General features: G+C 47.7%; 1 protein-coding gene across 1 annotated transcript; it reads right to left on the reverse strand.

Moving 5' to 3' along the window:
• Positions 1 to 7,566: 7,566 nt before the first annotated feature.
• On the reverse strand, positions 7,567 to 14,598 carry EIF3F (eukaryotic translation initiation factor 3 subunit F). Its single transcript, XM_010985916.3, has 8 exons — positions 14,173 to 14,598; positions 11,399 to 11,469; positions 11,114 to 11,193; positions 10,373 to 10,510; positions 9,008 to 9,099; positions 8,431 to 8,567; positions 8,194 to 8,307; positions 7,567 to 7,797 (listed from the first exon to the last, which is right to left on the reverse strand). Exons 1-8 carry the CDS (start codon positions 14,570 to 14,572, stop codon positions 7,720 to 7,722), a joined length of 1,110 nt encoding a protein of 369 aa, XP_010984218.2. The 5' UTR covers positions 14,573 to 14,598; the 3' UTR covers positions 7,567 to 7,719.
• Between the last annotated feature and the right edge of the window lie 1,974 nt (positions 14,599 to 16,572).

Consider the following 16,572-nt stretch of genomic DNA (forward strand, 5'->3'; position numbering starts at 1 on the left):
CAATAGTTCCTTAAAGAGTTCTCAGTGGAATGGAAATGACAGCTTAATACCTTACTTAGATTGTATTGGTTTCCCTCCATTCCTTGTCTTCATCCACTTCTGCTGCTTCGGAGCATACTATGGGTTCCCTGGTACCTGGGAACGTGACCTTATTTGGTGAAATATGGTCTTTGCATACGTAATTCAGTCAAGATGAAAAAGACTGGTGTTCTTACAAGAAGAGGGAGAGGTGGACACAGACACACAGGAGGATGCCATCTGACGGGGGCACAGTGAAGCACTGGAGCTGCAAACCAAGAACACCTGGGCTACTAGAAGCTGGAAAAGGGAAGGAAGGAGCCTCCGCTAGAGGCTTCAGATGGAGCCTGACCCTACGAACTCCTTGATGTCAGACTTCCAGCCTCCACAACTGTGAGAATAAATTTCTGTTGCCATAAGACACTAAGTTTGTGGTACTTTTTTTTGACAACTATGGGAATCTCATACAGATCACCTTCCACATAAACCTCCTTCCCCCCAAATCCCTGTCACATGTTCTGAGTATGTCCCCCTCCAGCTGAATTTTAGGTCTAAATATGGGGTTTCCATCCTCAGCTAACCCTTACCTCACCTGTCTCTTGTACCTTGCAGTCAGCTGAGCACTGTTCAGATGTGATTTTCTGTTAACCTCCAGAGTTTGGTGAGGGCCCCTCATTTGCCTTCCCCAAATTCTAGTAACACTGAAGAGGCCAGGCTATTTCACAGGGGTCCTAGGACTAAGTCTGACCTTCTGCACCACTCCTTCCTTGGGCAGACAGCCCCAGAAACCTCAGTCTGGTAGTCAAGGTCTGGGCCAGGGTTTCTCCTGGTAAGTGGATGCTCCAGGATTTCTGTATAGAGGGGCCTGTACATTAAAATCTGATTGGAAGGAGAGTCGGCCCTAGGAAATTTACTGAAAACTTTTCAAACCATGTTTTCAAAATGAGTGTTTATTTGGAATGATTTTGGAGTGGGGAATGGAGTAAGATACTTGGGTGTCATCACTCTGTGGCTCAAAAGTGACCAAGAAGCATCTCAAGAAGCTCTGGTCTCCTATTTCGCACCAATCTAGCCTCTCCAAAGCAGGAGGTGCTTTTTCTTTACCAGGCCCTTGTAAAACTACTCCGGAAAAGGAACGTGAATTGGCAACCAAGACTTTAAGTTGTGCATGGACGCCCTCTGGTGGCCATGACTCAGAAAGCCGCAGGCGTAGAGCTGTCCATTACCACGGACGGAAGGACCAACATTGCCGGACAGAGACCATTATAAAACTGATGACCATCATCATGAGATAGAAACACGAGCACAGGGTTGACAACCCTATGAAGCAGAAGATAGACCAGGATGGATCATACAGACCATCATGGAACAAACAAACCTAATCACAGCCTAGATCATCACCAAATGCAACTGTTTTTACCCTTCTGGAAGAAAACACTGGAGAAAGGGGGGCACAACCGGAATTTTGTTAGCCCTGTGGGAGCTTACATTACTGAGCGTGTGGATTCCTAGATGTTACAGCGAGAAGCAACTCAGTTCTGGCAGGGCCCTGTTGAACATTCCTAGAAATGCTGACCATGGCTAGCATGTGGGAGAACTGCTAATTTCCTCAACAGATTTGCTCAGAATCTGATGTCACAGTCATAGGCTGTGCCAAATAAACCTGAAGTAAGAACGGATTCCCTGACTCCTCAAGGAGGCTTGAGCAAGGCTGGCTTTAATAGAGCCTGGCTGTTGTTGGAAGTTCCGTGGGTGTCAGAAGGTGAAATGGTCTCACCACCTGGGGTGGTCCAGGCAGAGCCAAGCAAGATGCCAATCCCCTGCTGAAGCCCTGTCTCAGAGGGTGGGATGACTCAGTTTACCTGTTCGATCCTTCTTGGCCAGAGCAAGAATCCAGGAAGACCCCACACTTGATTCCCTCAAGGGTCCACACGTGGCTGTGGGCCACATTCTCCACAGGATCCAGAACTCTCTGGTCGTTGCCAGAGACCCCTCTGTCCCAGCCTCCCAGCACTCCCCCGGCCCACCAGGGACAAAGTTTTAAGTAATTCTCTCTCTGGGGGCTCCAGCAGAGCCCAGGACCTCTCCTGCACCCAAGCAGCCCGCAGGCTTGAGAGCACAGATAGGCTGGAGTTAGGAACACGACTGTGTTCAGATTTCCACATACCTAGAACCTCCCTGGCTCTCCAAAGAGACTCTGATTGAGCTCATTTTCACAGTGCCTCTGGTTCTGGCTAATGGAGAGGTGTATGGCACTTACCCAGAGGGCAGAGGTGGGATTATGTTGTCTCAGCTTCCTATTCCCTCCATCCGCAGTGGTGAGAGGGCAAACAGACACCGTGATGCAGTCTCCTTCACATGCAGAGGCTGTGCTTCCCAGGCGACATGTGACACAGATCATCCCAAAGAAACGGAAAGCCTGACATGCATGTCTGCACTGTTGTTCACCATGGAATATTGGAAATGACCCATATGTCCAGCACTCAAAAATTCTTTGAGTTTGTCCACATCCTAGAAACTTAGGAAATTATTCAAAATAAGGTTTTTGAAGACATAATGGCATGGATAAGTATTATTTTATGATGTTTAGTTAAAAAATGTTTTTAGTTGAAATTTCAAAATACTCAATCGACTCCAGGTTCAGAGGACCAGTGAGACACCTGACAACTTCTGGGAGGAGCTGAGGAGGCAGGTGTCCCCACAGAGAAGGTAGGGCACACAACAGAAGTACTGTCCTGGCTGTTACTGCAACCCTATTTTTACTTCTGGGCTGCTGTGTCCTTGGAAACACAACTCCCTATACACAGGCCCCTGTAAAACTGAGTAGTATTTTGATCTTCATCCCCTTCTTCAAAGCTCTTCTTTGTGCTCCGTCAATTCCCAGTGTCTTTCAAGACTGAATTCTCTTTCTAGCTCTCAGGCAGATTTCAGCATGCCCTCTGCTGTCTTCCCAATACTTGTTCCTATCTCTTTTATAGCAGGTATTCCATTTTGTCATAATTTCCTATTTTTGTGTCTCCACTGTAAGGTTGAAACCCAGAGGGCAGAGGGCACAGTCTATCTATTTCTGAACCCCTAGCATCTTACACTAGATTTGGCACTTATCAAGCATCACTAGACATTTGTAGAATGAGTTAAATAACCTGTCTGGTGTGCTCCCTCCCTCCAGCCCCTCTCCAAAGGACCCCAGTGACCCCTGAGGAACTCATGATGTCCAGTGTCTTGTGGTAGTTGTCCTACAAGCCTCCATGCATTTACTCCTGCCACATACATTTAGTGAGGACCTGCTCTGTTTGTCTCACTCTGGGATCTAGGAATGTGACAGCCAGCAGAACAGACACAGAGCTTGTGTTCTAACAGAGGGTAAACAAAGTCCAAAATGGTGAGACACGCTTAGTAGGAGAAAGTTGTGGGATTGTGGTAGAGGAGTACCTTTCAAGAGGCAGCATGCAGACTACATCTAGAGGAGTGGTACTAAGTCAGCTAAAGGGGCTGTGCTCCAGGCAGGGGGCAAAGCAAGCACAAAGGGAGCCCAGGTGGGGCCGGGGTGGAGCTGGAGAGTCAGGCAAGGTCATGATGAGACTACAAGGTTGTGGTGGAAGAGTGGACTTCATCCTGGGGAATTAGACACCTCTGAACTTCACCTGAGGTCTGTCCCAGCCACATTTACAAGAGCAGTGTGGCTGCTGTGAAGAGAATGGATGGAAGAGGGGGAACAGGGCAGCTCTTTTCCTCTACTCCACACTGACTACTCACGTCAAACACTCCTGTGACCAGATGTGCAGCTGATTTCCCCACACCAAGCAATTCCAGACACCAACTGAGTCTCCTACCATCTAACTCAATTCTGACATCGACCTGGAGATGGCACCAGATCTGAATGATAAGGACTCGGTCCCGTAAGACTGCCTCCCCTCCACCCCCACCCCCACTTCAGATGCCAGTTACAAGCCCAGGCTGTCACCAGTGCTTCAATTATTGCTAGAGCAGCTCACAGAACTCAGGAAAAGTTTACTTATCGTTACTGATTTGTCACAAAGGATATGAACCAACAGTAAATGAAGAGGTACCCAGGGTGAGGTCTGGAAGGGTCCTGAGCACAGAAGCGCCTGTCCTGTGGAGTCTGAGGTGTACCATCTTCCTGGCATGTACTTTGTTCCTGGACACGTTTTTGTTCACCAACCCAGAAACTCTCCAAACTATGCTTTTGGGTTATTAATGGAGGTCCCATCACATAGGCTTGATTAAATCAGTGGCCATTGACTGGCTCGACCTTCAGCTCCTCTCCCCTCCCTGAGCTGAAAAGTTCAAACCTCTGATCACAAGGTCGGTTCATGTGGCATCCAGCCCCCATCCTGTGGTTATCTGGGTGCTTTCCAAAAATCACTTTATTACCATAAACTCAGGTGCTGTTGAAATGGGCTGGTTAGGAACAACAAAACTCTCTACATCTTTATAGGTCTCAGCATTTAGGAAACTCTAAAGGGTTTAAGAGCTGCATGCCAGGAACCCAGAACATGGCTGAAAAGCAACATATATATTTCTTTTTATATCGCAATATCACAGAGGGCAAGACTGATGGCAGAGCTGTGATAAACTGGTGGAAAGGGGTGGGGAGCAGGACAATCAAGGATTTGGCCAAGGTTTCTGGCTTTGACAACTGGGTGCATGGTTGTGTCATCACCCGAGGAAGGGAATTAGGAAGATGAGACAATCAGTTCAATATGAAACATGTTGAATTTAAGATGCTTTTGAGGGGGGAGGGTATACCTCAGGCGGTGGAGTGCGTGCTTCGCGAGCATGAGGTCCTGGGTTCAATCCCTAGTACTCCCTCTAAGAGTAAGTAAGTAAACCTAATTACCTCCCACCACCACCACCAAAAAAAAAAAAAAAAAGGATGCTTTTGAGACATCCAGGTGAGTTACCTAGTGTCCATTTAACTAGTCTGGAATCAGGAAACCAGTTCTGAACTTGGGCCAGAGCTGGAGCCTGGGCACAGAGGCAGTCATCACCCCAGGCTTCCACGAGGTCTTCCAGGCAGAGGACCCAGGATGAAAGCCTGGGGAATGGAAACTTCAGGGGCGTTAGAGGAGGAAGGACCAGTTAAGAGGGTTGGGAGAAAATCAGGGGAGTGTGTTGTCACAGAACTCAAGCAACACATGATGTCACACCCAGACACACTCTGCAGTGGATTTAGCACAGGCCCAACCACATACAGAGAATGTGTGCACACACACTCACAGGAAAAACAAACCTGTACACATATGAGCAAAGGCTGGGGGGAAAAGAAAAACCCAGTCATCCCTTTAGGCACAGAGGAGTGTCCCTGCCTTACAAACACCTCAGTAGCCAGGAGTGGGCAGCGACGGAGCAACATTGTGACAGCCTTCCTCTGAGCCTTTGCACGTATTGTTTTCTGTGCTTAGAATGCCCTGTTTTCCTCTCTCCTTTTTCAATCTGTCTCTTTCTCATTCTTCAAGTCCAGCTTGGATTTCATTTCCTAACTGGAGGCCTTCCATGACCCCCAGCACCCTGTGATTCCCAAGCTGACAATCTCTTTTCTCGTTTGTCCCCCTAGTGGAATCTAGGCAGGCGCCAAGACCTCCTGCTTAGCACGCTGGCTGGCATTTGATAAGCATCACACAAGCAAACCGCTAACTTGAATTTTTCAGCCTTTCCTCAAAGGATGTGGTGCAACCCCATAGTTTACGAAGTAAGTCACAATTACTTAGTTGCATTTAAGACTTCACTGTTTGGTCCCAAACTACCCTTATAACCTTAACTCTGCACACACTTCTCTGCTTCCTCAGCTTCCACCACGCTGGAGTAGTCAGGGTTTCTATATACCACCATTCCTTCAATCATCTTTATCAGAAACCAGGCAACAGGGAGGGTATACCACAGTGGTAGAATGCATGCTTAGCATGCACAGGGTCCTGGGTTCAATCCCCAGCACTTCCATTACAAAAAAAAAAATTAGCTTTTTATATGTATGTGTATGTATGACTGAAATTTTATGCTGTACACCAGAAATTAACACAACATTGTAAACTGACGATACTTCAATTAAAGAAAAGAAGCCAGGCAACATCCTAGACCCCTCCCCTCTTACCATCCAAGTGTCAACCAGGCTCCAAGTCCCCCCGAGTCTGTCTTATCCTCTTGAAGCCAACTCTTCATCACCAACCCACTGGCCCTGCCTTAGTCTGGGTTCTCATCATCTCTCAACCATCCCAGCGGCCCTCTGACTTGTCTCCCTGCCTTCTGGTTCTCTCCCTTTCCCTCCTTCTCTACACTACTACAGGGTGATCTTCCTGAAATTGAAATCTGATTAAATCTGCTTAATTATCCAGTGCCTTCCCACAACTTCTACAAACTGAAGGCCCTTATGCTTTGGCTCCTGCATATGCCTTAGATTCTAAACAGGTTGAGCTTTTTTTTTTTTTTCATGTACTCCTCTGTCCTCATCACCCTTTCCTGATTTCCTGGTTAAAAAACAAAAAGCTCCAATATCATGTCCCAGATAGACTCTGACAGAGCTGGTCAATCCTTATGATACATTCCTGTTATGTTCTATTTTTGTCTTATTATTTATTTCATGGGGCCACTAAGCTGTGAAGCACAGGGTAGCACACGAAAACAAATTCAGACCTGGATTCAAATCCTATCTCATCACTTACTGTGTCACCTCAAGTAACAATTCAACTTTTCTGAACCCTAGCTCCTTCTGCAATATGAATACAAACCGCTCCGAACACAATAGGAGCTCAAAAAACAACAGATCAGCACTTTGTTTTGTAACTGATTATTTACTTTTCTGTTTTCCCCACAAAAATGGAGGGAAACCACCTACAGATCCTACTCCTACCTCCCTAGACCACACGGTGAACCGTGCTATCCTATCACGCAGGTGCTGTAACACATGGAGCTCACCTCACCCTTTATTCTTTCGGTTCGGATTAAGTATCCAACTCACTCAATTATTTTCCCTCCGTGGATTCTCATTTTGGTTTCCTGACCCACCAAGAAATGGCCCAGAATTCTGTCAGTAGACACCTTTCCAGATTGAAAACCCAAAGAAATCTAGCAGCGCACAGTCATCCTCACCACGGAGAAGGCTCTTTCCAGCAGCGCGTACTCCTGGGTCTTAGGACTGAGATCTGTACCTACTCCTTCTCTCCCCTCCTCTCCCTCAGCAGCACACGCTCCAGATACTTCAAACTGTGCATAAGGCAACTCTTTGGACTGCCATCCATGTAAGACACTATGGAATAAAAGCGATAAAAATCAGTTTTTTTCAGTTTGTTCTGTGTATAGGCAAAAAAGAGTAGGGAGCAGGTGTCCCTGTACCAGCAGTGCTGAGAAGGCTCTCTGGTCTTGGGTCAGGAGAAGCTAAACTGGCTTGGGCTGTGGGTGCCACTGCTGATGACAGTCACGCCACATTCACTGCCAACTTCTACCAGAACACTCACTTCCTGGTTTCTGTGTGAGTCCCAGAACAGTTTCCCTCCTCCCACCCAGCGGTAAACTCACATAAGATGGCATTCATTTACAAAAGGTAGGCTATGTTTATTTAGAGTCACAAGCAGTTGACTGACTCAGTGTGACTCAAACCACAAAGAAATCATTTCTCCTTCACTCCATTCTGAGTCGCAGGGTGGGATGGGGCCCAGGCTTGCAGGAGTGCTGCCTGGGGCCCATTCACAGGTTTACAAGTTTCTCATTGAGGGCAATTTGTGACTGTGTGAGATTGGCCAGGTAGGTCACCATCAGCAGGTCCTGGAAGAAAAGGGATCCACAGTGAGTGAGGGGCTGGGTAGAAAGGGAGCAGAAAGGCTAGCCTCTGATGGACCCTGGGTGTGAGGACAGTCCTGGGTAAATGACAGCTAGGAGACGCTGAGCAAGAGTGGAAGGTGGAAGACAGGAGGGAAATGCTTGAGAACGCTTTCTCATCTCTCCTGATACACCTGAACTGATGGAAACAAGGAAGCAGGAGGGGAATCTCCATGCACATGGACTCCCTTCCTTCCTCCCAGCCTGGACTGCAGGGGGGCCACGGGCAGAGCCCTGCCTCCTCTGTCCCCGCAAGGCCCCCTCCCCCAAAGCCCCTCACACACGAGCACATGCTGAAGCGGGGGAAGGCACAGCTCTGAGAAGCCCCGGGCTGGCACTCACGTTGATGTTGCTGTTGAGCATGGTCTCGAAGTCCTCGGGAACTATTTTGGGGACTTGGTTAACCAGACTCATCAAGAAGCGGCCCACGGTATTGTCAGCAGACACCTTTCCAGACTGAGCAGCAAATGCAACGAGGCACAGTTAATTCTCACCCCTGAGACTACTGCTCGACCTGTGCCCCCGTCATGATCTCAGGGTGAAGGTCCCTGCATGCTTCCCCCTCCTTCCCCTGCTCACCAGCACGTCCTCCGCATACTGCAGCACCGTGCTGAGGGCGTCCTGGATGCGGGCCGATGCCCCGCCCACCTGCTGCAAGTCACTGGAGAGGCCGATCACCCGGTTGGGGCTAAAACAGGTCTTCATGATCAGGTCAACTGTGGGAGTGGGTTGGGGGAAGAAGAGAGAGATTTCAGTCATCCTATCAGGAAGGAGATCTCTAACCACCTCTCTTTGGATGCAGTCAACTTCCCAAAACTCCCCTGCTCTGCCCTTATTAGCTTTTCTTCCACCTGAGAGGGCTCAACTCCTGCACTCAGCACGGTAACCATCAGTCTTGGCCTCATATGAATGGCCACGTAGCCTCTGGTGCTGCTAATTTCCCACCTCTAACAACTTCTCAAATAATTCCTTGAGTCCCACTTATATAGGAGAATGACTTACTTCTAGTAACAGTCCGTAGATCACACTGATCACAAATCTTAGATCAACAGTTCCTCTTAACCCACCCAAAGCCCCCCATCCTTGTTACAGGACAGAACCCCCCTTCCCTGAAAAATGCCAAAGACTAAAAAGAGGGTATGGGAAGGTCACTCACCTCCGATGCGTTCAGTGTCATAATACGCATATTTCACTGTCAGCGGTGTGAACATCACCCCCATGGTCCTCCCAGGAACACCCATTAAAGTGCTGGGGAGAGAGAAGGCAAGGTTAACAGATGGCCTTGCGAGAGGGTTTCCATGTCTAGTCCAGGCTGGGAAAGCAATCATACCAAGGGTACGGCAACTGAGTTTCTGAGATAAGAAGGCCGGACCGCTTGAACCTCAGAGATAATGGGGAAAAGTCACTTCCTCCCCTTAGCTCATTCCACACACCAAACCCTCGGCCTGAGAGAGGGGACTCAGCTTCTGGGCTGGGCCTGGACCCATCAGAGGATGACTTCACACACTGCGCAGTCTCAGTGGTGAGGACAGGACACTGCATTTCCTTGTGGGACTGGCTGCCTAGACATCCTCCCCCACGGAGAGAAGTGACAGGACACGTCTTTTCTGGGACTGAGCCCCTCATCAGCACTGAAAAAAGAAAATCGACACTGGCCCACCAAGGTAAGACTGGGTGCTACAAATAATCTGACTAAAGGTGATCGCCTTTACTATGTCAACTATACACTTTTATTGGATCTTAAAGAGCCAGAAATACCTGGAAAGGCTAAGAAATCAAGCAGTGGCTAGAACTTAGTGGTACTCCAACTGGCCCATAAGGACTTGACACCCACCACCTTTGTCTTACCCGATAATGGTTAACTGGTCACGTCCGTGTCAGACACAGAAACAGCACAGAGCTAAACAGAGTAAGAGACACGCTAACAAAGGGTTTCATTCTAACCGGAAAACAGAATTGTTCCAATTCCCGCAGCTGCCCCTCTGGCACCCCACCAGAGCCTTTCCCAACACCCCCATCAAGCAGCTCTCCACTGACTGCGAGCTCAACGTGCCAACAGTGTAACGTTACTGGCGTCCAAGCTGTGCTCTATCCCGGGTTAACAGACGTGTTCAAAATAAGGACAGTCATCCTTTAAACTGCATGGCCCTGCGTCCTGTGCGCAGTTCTAGGGATGACGACAAACTGAAGGGCAACTCAGAAAAGCAGTGAACGTGGAGAAGAACCACGGCCAGAGCACCACGAGGGGATCAACTGCAGGACTATGGAAGAGTTAGCTTCCAGAAAAGACGACGTGAAAAACAAGCTTGTCCAAATACCTAAAGGGCTGCCATTTGAAACTGGTTATGAGCGACGAGCAGAAATCTGGGCTAGCCTCGGCTCAGTGAGTGGAAACGTCAGGGATAGGTTTTGTTTTAGAGTAAAACCTCTCCAGTGAGAACTGAGTGAGGAAGGGCAGCGAGTCACACACTGAAGGACGCCGCCTGCGTAGGGTGGAGGTGGGGCTGGAGTCCCCGGTCACCTGACATAGGCCTTGATGCTCATGCGGCCATTCTGGAGGCTCGTGTCCACAGTGAGGTGGATGGGGCTGGGGGCTTCCCGGCTGTAGTACTCGTGGATCAGCACAGAGTGCTCTGTGATGTCATGGCCCGTGGCGTACCTGGAAAACAGGGACATAGCTGTGGACTCACGTCTACATGTGACATCAATACCAAACACGAATGTCTTGTAGTAACTTACGGTGAAAAACCATATGAAAATGAGTATACGTATGTTCCTATATGACTGAAGTATTGTACTGCACACCAGAAATTGATACAACATTGTAAACTGACTATACTTCAATAAAAATATATTAAAAAAGAACCAAACACGATGGTGGTGTGGGTGTCTCTAGGTACCTGACGCCCTTACAGTAGTGATACCCTCTAGGGCAACACATGCCAAAAAATTAAGCACACTGAAAATTGTATCAAGTCAAATACAGGCTGACCTAGAGCTCCTGAAAAATTCTAAGTCACCAGGAAGGCATAAAAAGACCTGCTCAGTAAAAGCTGCAGTTCAGAGTAAGTAGTATTCTGGGCCTCACAGGATCAGAACCACCAGCAAAACACACTGAGTTCACAGCTCCTTGAGGTGACAGACTTCAATACTCTGTCTCCAAAAGAGGGAGTATGACACCTAGTCTGGTGGCAGAAGACGCTGGCAAACACTGGGACCTTCCATCCTCCCCCACCCTCAACCCGCTCCCCCCGAAACTTACCAGCCCAGGATGAGCTCATTTGGAGAGACTTTCTTGTGCAGTTCATACATGTTCTTAGCAAATTCCATGTCAACAGCCACCTAAGGAGGCAGGCAAGAGAGGACGCTAAGAAGACAGAAGTCCATAGCAAAATCGGTAAAAAGGCCAGGAGGCCGCCCCCAGCAGACAGAAGAGGCCCGGGAACTATGCACAAATGGGCGAAGCTCTCTGAACCGGAGGAGCTCTAGGATGAGCAGGTCACACTGCGGTGCGGGAAGGAAGGGTCGTCTGGAGCATCCCACTCACCTCATCTTCTGACTCATTGTGCGGCACTGAAAAGCAATTGGTGACTTCCACTGAGTGCTTGTCGACGGTTCCTGTGAGACAGAATTGTCCACGTGTTATAAAACCCCAGGATACCCAACTGCCCTCAACCACTTTCCAAATGCTTTCAAGAGGTTTCCTCAAAGTCAAAGAAAACAACAAAAAACTGGACTCATAAGCTCCAAGTTCAGTCACGCGCATCAATGGAACTAGGGTTCTCCAGAGAAAGGAAACTCTGGCGTGATCTCCAACTCTTTTCTTTAACCCTCAACAAATAGGGTCGAGCCTTCCTTCACCAGGTCTCCCTTTGCTGGTCTGTCACTTCCTGCTACCAGTTACTCTAGATCTTCATTCCAAGATCTTCATTATTTCAACCTCTGCACTTTCTCCTTATAATTTAATCTGCAGAGCTACCTGGAAGTTTCTAACCATGTCTACATAGACCACCCTTTCGGTAGCCTATTCTCAGAGCACAATTTCAGGGAGCTTCACCTGTACCTCCCATCCTACATCTGGCCCCACAGTCATAACCTCAATCCCATCATCATCCAGGAACCTTCTCCCTGTGAACATCAATGTCAGCCTCTCACCACAAACTTTTATTCTTCTAGTGCTGAAGATACTTTTACTCCTGCTACATTTGTTTCTTGACCTCACTGAGACTGAGAGTCCCTCGACCGCTCCGTTTTTATCTAATCTACTGGCACCTCGCAACCAGGCTTCAAGTGCTTTCTTTTCCATGACAAACCACAATGTCACTTATACCCATCAGTGTCTGTTTAATTCCACTTCACCATGGTCTCTGCCCCCTTAGCTGAAACTATGTCTCCAAACCCAATGGATACATGCTCTTTATCTTATCTGACCTCGTGTCAACAGACTTGACCACTCCGAGCTTCTGAAACAGTTAAGTCTTCTGTATTTGCATGCCACTAGGACACTCTCCTATTAGAGCATTTATCACATTATATTCTAACTATTTGCATATAAGAGTACATCTTCCTCTTAAATTTAAGGTTAGAGTAGAGCTCATTTCATCAAACTTCGAATTCTAAGTACCTAACAGTTTCTTGGTACAAAGGGACCAGTGACTTCATTTAACCAAATGGAATATGTTTCATGAATTAACTTCTGAGAAAATTTCTAAGTTTCTTGCAAGCAGAATCCATGTTTCATTCTTCAGTAAGCACTGCCTCTATAACTGCACCACGACCCCACTCTGAGAGAGGATTTGAAGATCGAGACCACAGCTGGTCTAACTAGGGTCTCTGTACTATTTGGGGGCACTCAGCTCAAACCTAGGATGGAGAAATGTTTCTTTAGTTAAACAGCCCTAGTGAGTTTGGAAAATCTGACGGTGAAGCTGAAAAGGTGAGCTAGTATTTGAGTGCCAAGTTACCGATGCAAAAAACATTTATTACAGAAGCTCCAAGAAGGGTACAGTCACAGAATCCTGTCATACTTTGGGAGGTTAAGAATGGGGGTGAGGGTGGGGGCATGGATGAACACCTGACACTGAACACTCTTCCTGGGAACCTGGAAGATGAGTGGAACTTAAAGAAACAAATGAGGGAGAGCAGGGGAGGGACCTGGGGCAAAGAGAATACAAAGACCTGGCTTGAGAAAACTGTGGTAATGTTTGAAAGACAATGGAGCAGCTTAAGTTTCTATAAAATGCTACATCTTCAAAGATAAAGAGGAAGAGAATGTGTGTGTGTGTCGGGAGCGTGCTTGATGTGACAGAAGATGGCAATCAACAGCTATTAAGTACATGGTTTGTGCCAGCAATTAGATGCTTTCTCAAATAATTTAGTTCTCAAAAGACTAAGTGGAAAGTAGCCCCCGATGGAACTAGACTTTAGGTGAATTGTCTTAAGGCACATGGCCAATAGCTGCTGGAGTCTGTCTACACCTCTCGTCCTCTTTGCAATACACCAGGTGTCTTCCAGGGTGAAAGCACTGTTACACGCCCAAGAGTAAGAGAAATGATACTAAAGCGAAGCGAGTAAAGTGGATTCACAAAGGTGTCCAAAATCTGTGATTAAGATGGAGTCAAAATGAATTTGATGGGGCCAGCAGTCCCCAGAGAAAGAGATATATTGTCAGAAACCCCTCTTTAGGGCTTCTCAATTTTACTTTACCATGAAATATCCACTCCCCAAATTTGGAACATGGGCAGGGAAAGGGTTATTTCTCCATTTGAACCTTAATACAAATAATAGATAATACAATCGTTTGTGTCCAAATGGACAAAGACTGCACAGGGGGAACAGGGTCTATAGCTCATTGGGGGCCAGTATTAAGTAGACTGAGGAACAGAGGATCCCGCTTAGATGTTCAGAAAAGCAGAATATTATTGAAACCCCAAGTGGGTTCCTGCCAAACCGGTTTACTTGTTGAGAGGGATATATTTTTACAGATGTCCCCACACCCTCTTGCCAACTTGTTAGAAGAAACTCGTTGTAAACACCTGGAAAATAAAGATATTTAGCAGTAGATGAGGTGGGAAAACGTGGTCACTGGGTCTGGGGAGTGAAAGGTTTCTGACGTCCTAGTCAGCATTTGAACTCATTTTTCGTAGACCGGAACTAATCATACTTGACATGAAATGCTCCTTGGAAGATCAGCAATAAAACGTAAACCACTCGGCACACGGTATTTATTCAACAAGGCACTACGATGCGGGTGAAAAGTGAGGGGAACAACATAAAGGGGAGGTGGGAGGGAGAGAACGTCAATCCTCTCTGACCACTCACCCAGCAGGGTCCCGATAACTCGGGCGGCGCCCTCGTTGCGTCGCTCGTAGCTATCCACGATGGAGGCCAAAATGACCGGGTGCAGCCGGACCACGCGGCCGCCGGGGAAGGGGCCTGGGAGGGCAGGACTAGGCAGCGACTGCGCCGGCGTCTGCGCTGGGGCTGAGGCTGGGGTCTGGCCCGGAGCCGCGGTCCCAGCCGCTGCTGCCGCCGGGTCAGAGGCTGAGGCTGGAGCCGGCGACGGGGCTGGAACGGGCGCTGCAGCCGGCGCCGGCGCTGGAGCTGGAGCTGAGGCTGGGGCTTGGGCCGGGGCCGGAGTCGGGACCGGGGTTGTGGCCGCAGCCGGGGCTGGGGCTGGACTGGCGGGAGGAGCGCTCGCCGATACTGCCGGTGCAGCCATCTTGTCGAGAGAGAGCGAGCGAAGAGCGGAAGAGAGTGAGATGGAAAATATTAGGAGCACGATAGGCTGAATATGCACCACGTGGACTAGGTCTTTGTGCCTATTGGCTCCTTATGGTGCTTCTCACGGCTACAATTTCCTACTCTGAGCTTGTGCTCTTTGATTTTAGTCCGATGCGCACTCAGTGAGAAGCGGGCTAAATAGTTCTGAGAAAACTTGGGACCTCTCTGGGATGAGAGAAACAACTGCCACCAGATGGAGCGAGAGAGCAGTACAAGGGTGTCAATTTGCACTTCAAAGGGATAAACGATGTCACAGTGCCTTTTAAAGGGTTTTATTCTTATTACAGAACAGAAACAGACTCACAGATACAGAAAACAATCTAATGGTTACCAAAGGAGAAGTGGGGGGAGGGATAAATTAGGAGTTTGGGATTAACAGATACACACTACTATATATAAAATAAACAACAAGGACCTACTGTACAGCACAGGGAATTATAGTCAATATCTTGTAGTAACCTATAATGGAAAATAATCTGAAAAGGAAAAATATATTATATGTAACTGAATCACTGCTGTACACCTGAAGCTAACATGATATTGTAAACCAACTATACTTCAATTAAAAAATAAATAAAGGGCTTTGTTCTTGACAGTGTCATAAGGTGTCAGTGGGGTGAGTTATTAATTCAACAATCTGAACATGTGCCAGATGGTCTTTTAGGCGCTTGGCAAAAATCAGTGGACAAAACAAAGATCACTGTCCTTGAAAAATTCACATTCTACTGGGGAGAGGCAAGTAAGTACATTATAGAATATATTAGAAGGTGGTAAGTGCTCTGAAAAAGGAAAAAGCAGCTGAGGGGGAAATCAGGAATTGTGAGGAGCTAGGATAGGTTGCAATGAGAATGTGAGATTTGAGTGGATTTGAAGGAGGCGAAGGATGTGACAAATTGGGAGGGGTGTGGGAGGGGAAGACCCTCCAGGTAGAAGGAACAGCTAATGTAAAGGCCTTAAGGCAGGAGCAGGCCTGCTGTGTTTGAGGCTATTTGGTGGCTGGAGTGTTAAGACCGAGATGGGAAGAAGCAGGAGGTGGACCTTTACACAGGGGTTGGGGAGCAGATCATTAAGGACTTCCCAGGCCCTAGTAAGGACTTTGAGTTCTAGTGTGAGTGAGATGGGGTTTTGAGCAGGGGAGGGTCATGCTTTGTCTTAGTTTTAAAAGGATCACTCTGGCTGCTTTGAGAAGAATAGAATGGGGGGTGTGTGATTACTGGGGAGAGGCAGGTGAGGGAGAAAGAGCAGGGAGACATGTGAGATGACCAGGTAATCTAAGTGAGAGATGAGGGTGGCTGGGACCTGGCCAAGAGCAGAGGAAGTGATGAGATGTAGGCAGATTACAGATATATTTTGAGGGTAGAAACAACAAGACTCTCTGAAAAATTGTATACGAAATGTGAGAGGAGTCAAGGCTGACTCTGACACTTTGTGCTGAGCAATTAGTAGAAAGAAGCTGTCATCAGTTGAGACAATGAAAGTTAGAAGTGGAGCAGTTTTTGAGGAAAAGATCCCAAGTTCATTTTTGGATGTGTCACCCTTGAGATGCCTGTTAGACATGCAAGCAGAAGTGTAGAGTGGTCCGGTGGAGACACGAGTCTGTACTTTGGGAGAGGATTAAATGACCTGATGCTCTGTAAAGCTCTCAGCATTTGCCTGATGTGAGCAGTTGTTATTATTAAGAGGTTGCTATTATCATTACTGTGAGTTGGAAGGAGCTCTGGTCTCCCTGTGTAACTGTGGGTAATCTATAGGGTTTTTTTTTTTTCTGAGCCTCAGTTTCCTTCTCAGTATGGTGGGGATAATATCTGCCTGTCAGAAAACCTGTCAACTCTCTTAACTGGGTCAAGTCCCAGCACCCACCTGACAAGACAGATGGGTGAGGCTGGACTTCTTAGCCCTGACTCTCCTGCCCAAGAACTGCTTTCTCCTTGGATCTAC

The sequence above is a fragment of the Camelus dromedarius genome, chromosome 12 (assembly GCF_036321535.1).
Source record: "Camelus dromedarius isolate mCamDro1 chromosome 12, mCamDro1.pat, whole genome shotgun sequence".
NCBI classification, from domain to species: Eukaryota; Metazoa; Chordata; class Mammalia; order Artiodactyla; family Camelidae; genus Camelus; species Camelus dromedarius.

What these genes read in the sequence shown, in the direction of transcription:
- EIF3F (XM_010985916.3), bottom strand. Translation starts at nt 14,572, where the DNA reads ATGGCTGCACCGGCAGTATCGGCGAGCGCTCCTCCCGCCAGTCCAGCC. An exon ending in AGTTATCGGGACCCTGCTGG is followed by an intron (nt 11,470 to 14,172) that starts GTGAGTGGTCAG and finishes TCTGTCTCACAG; the next exon opens with GAACCGTCGACAAGCACTCA. An exon ending in ACAATGAGTCAGAAGATGAG is followed by an intron (nt 11,194 to 11,398) that starts GTGAGTGGGATG and finishes CTGCCTCCTTAG; the next exon opens with GTGGCTGTTGACATGGAATT.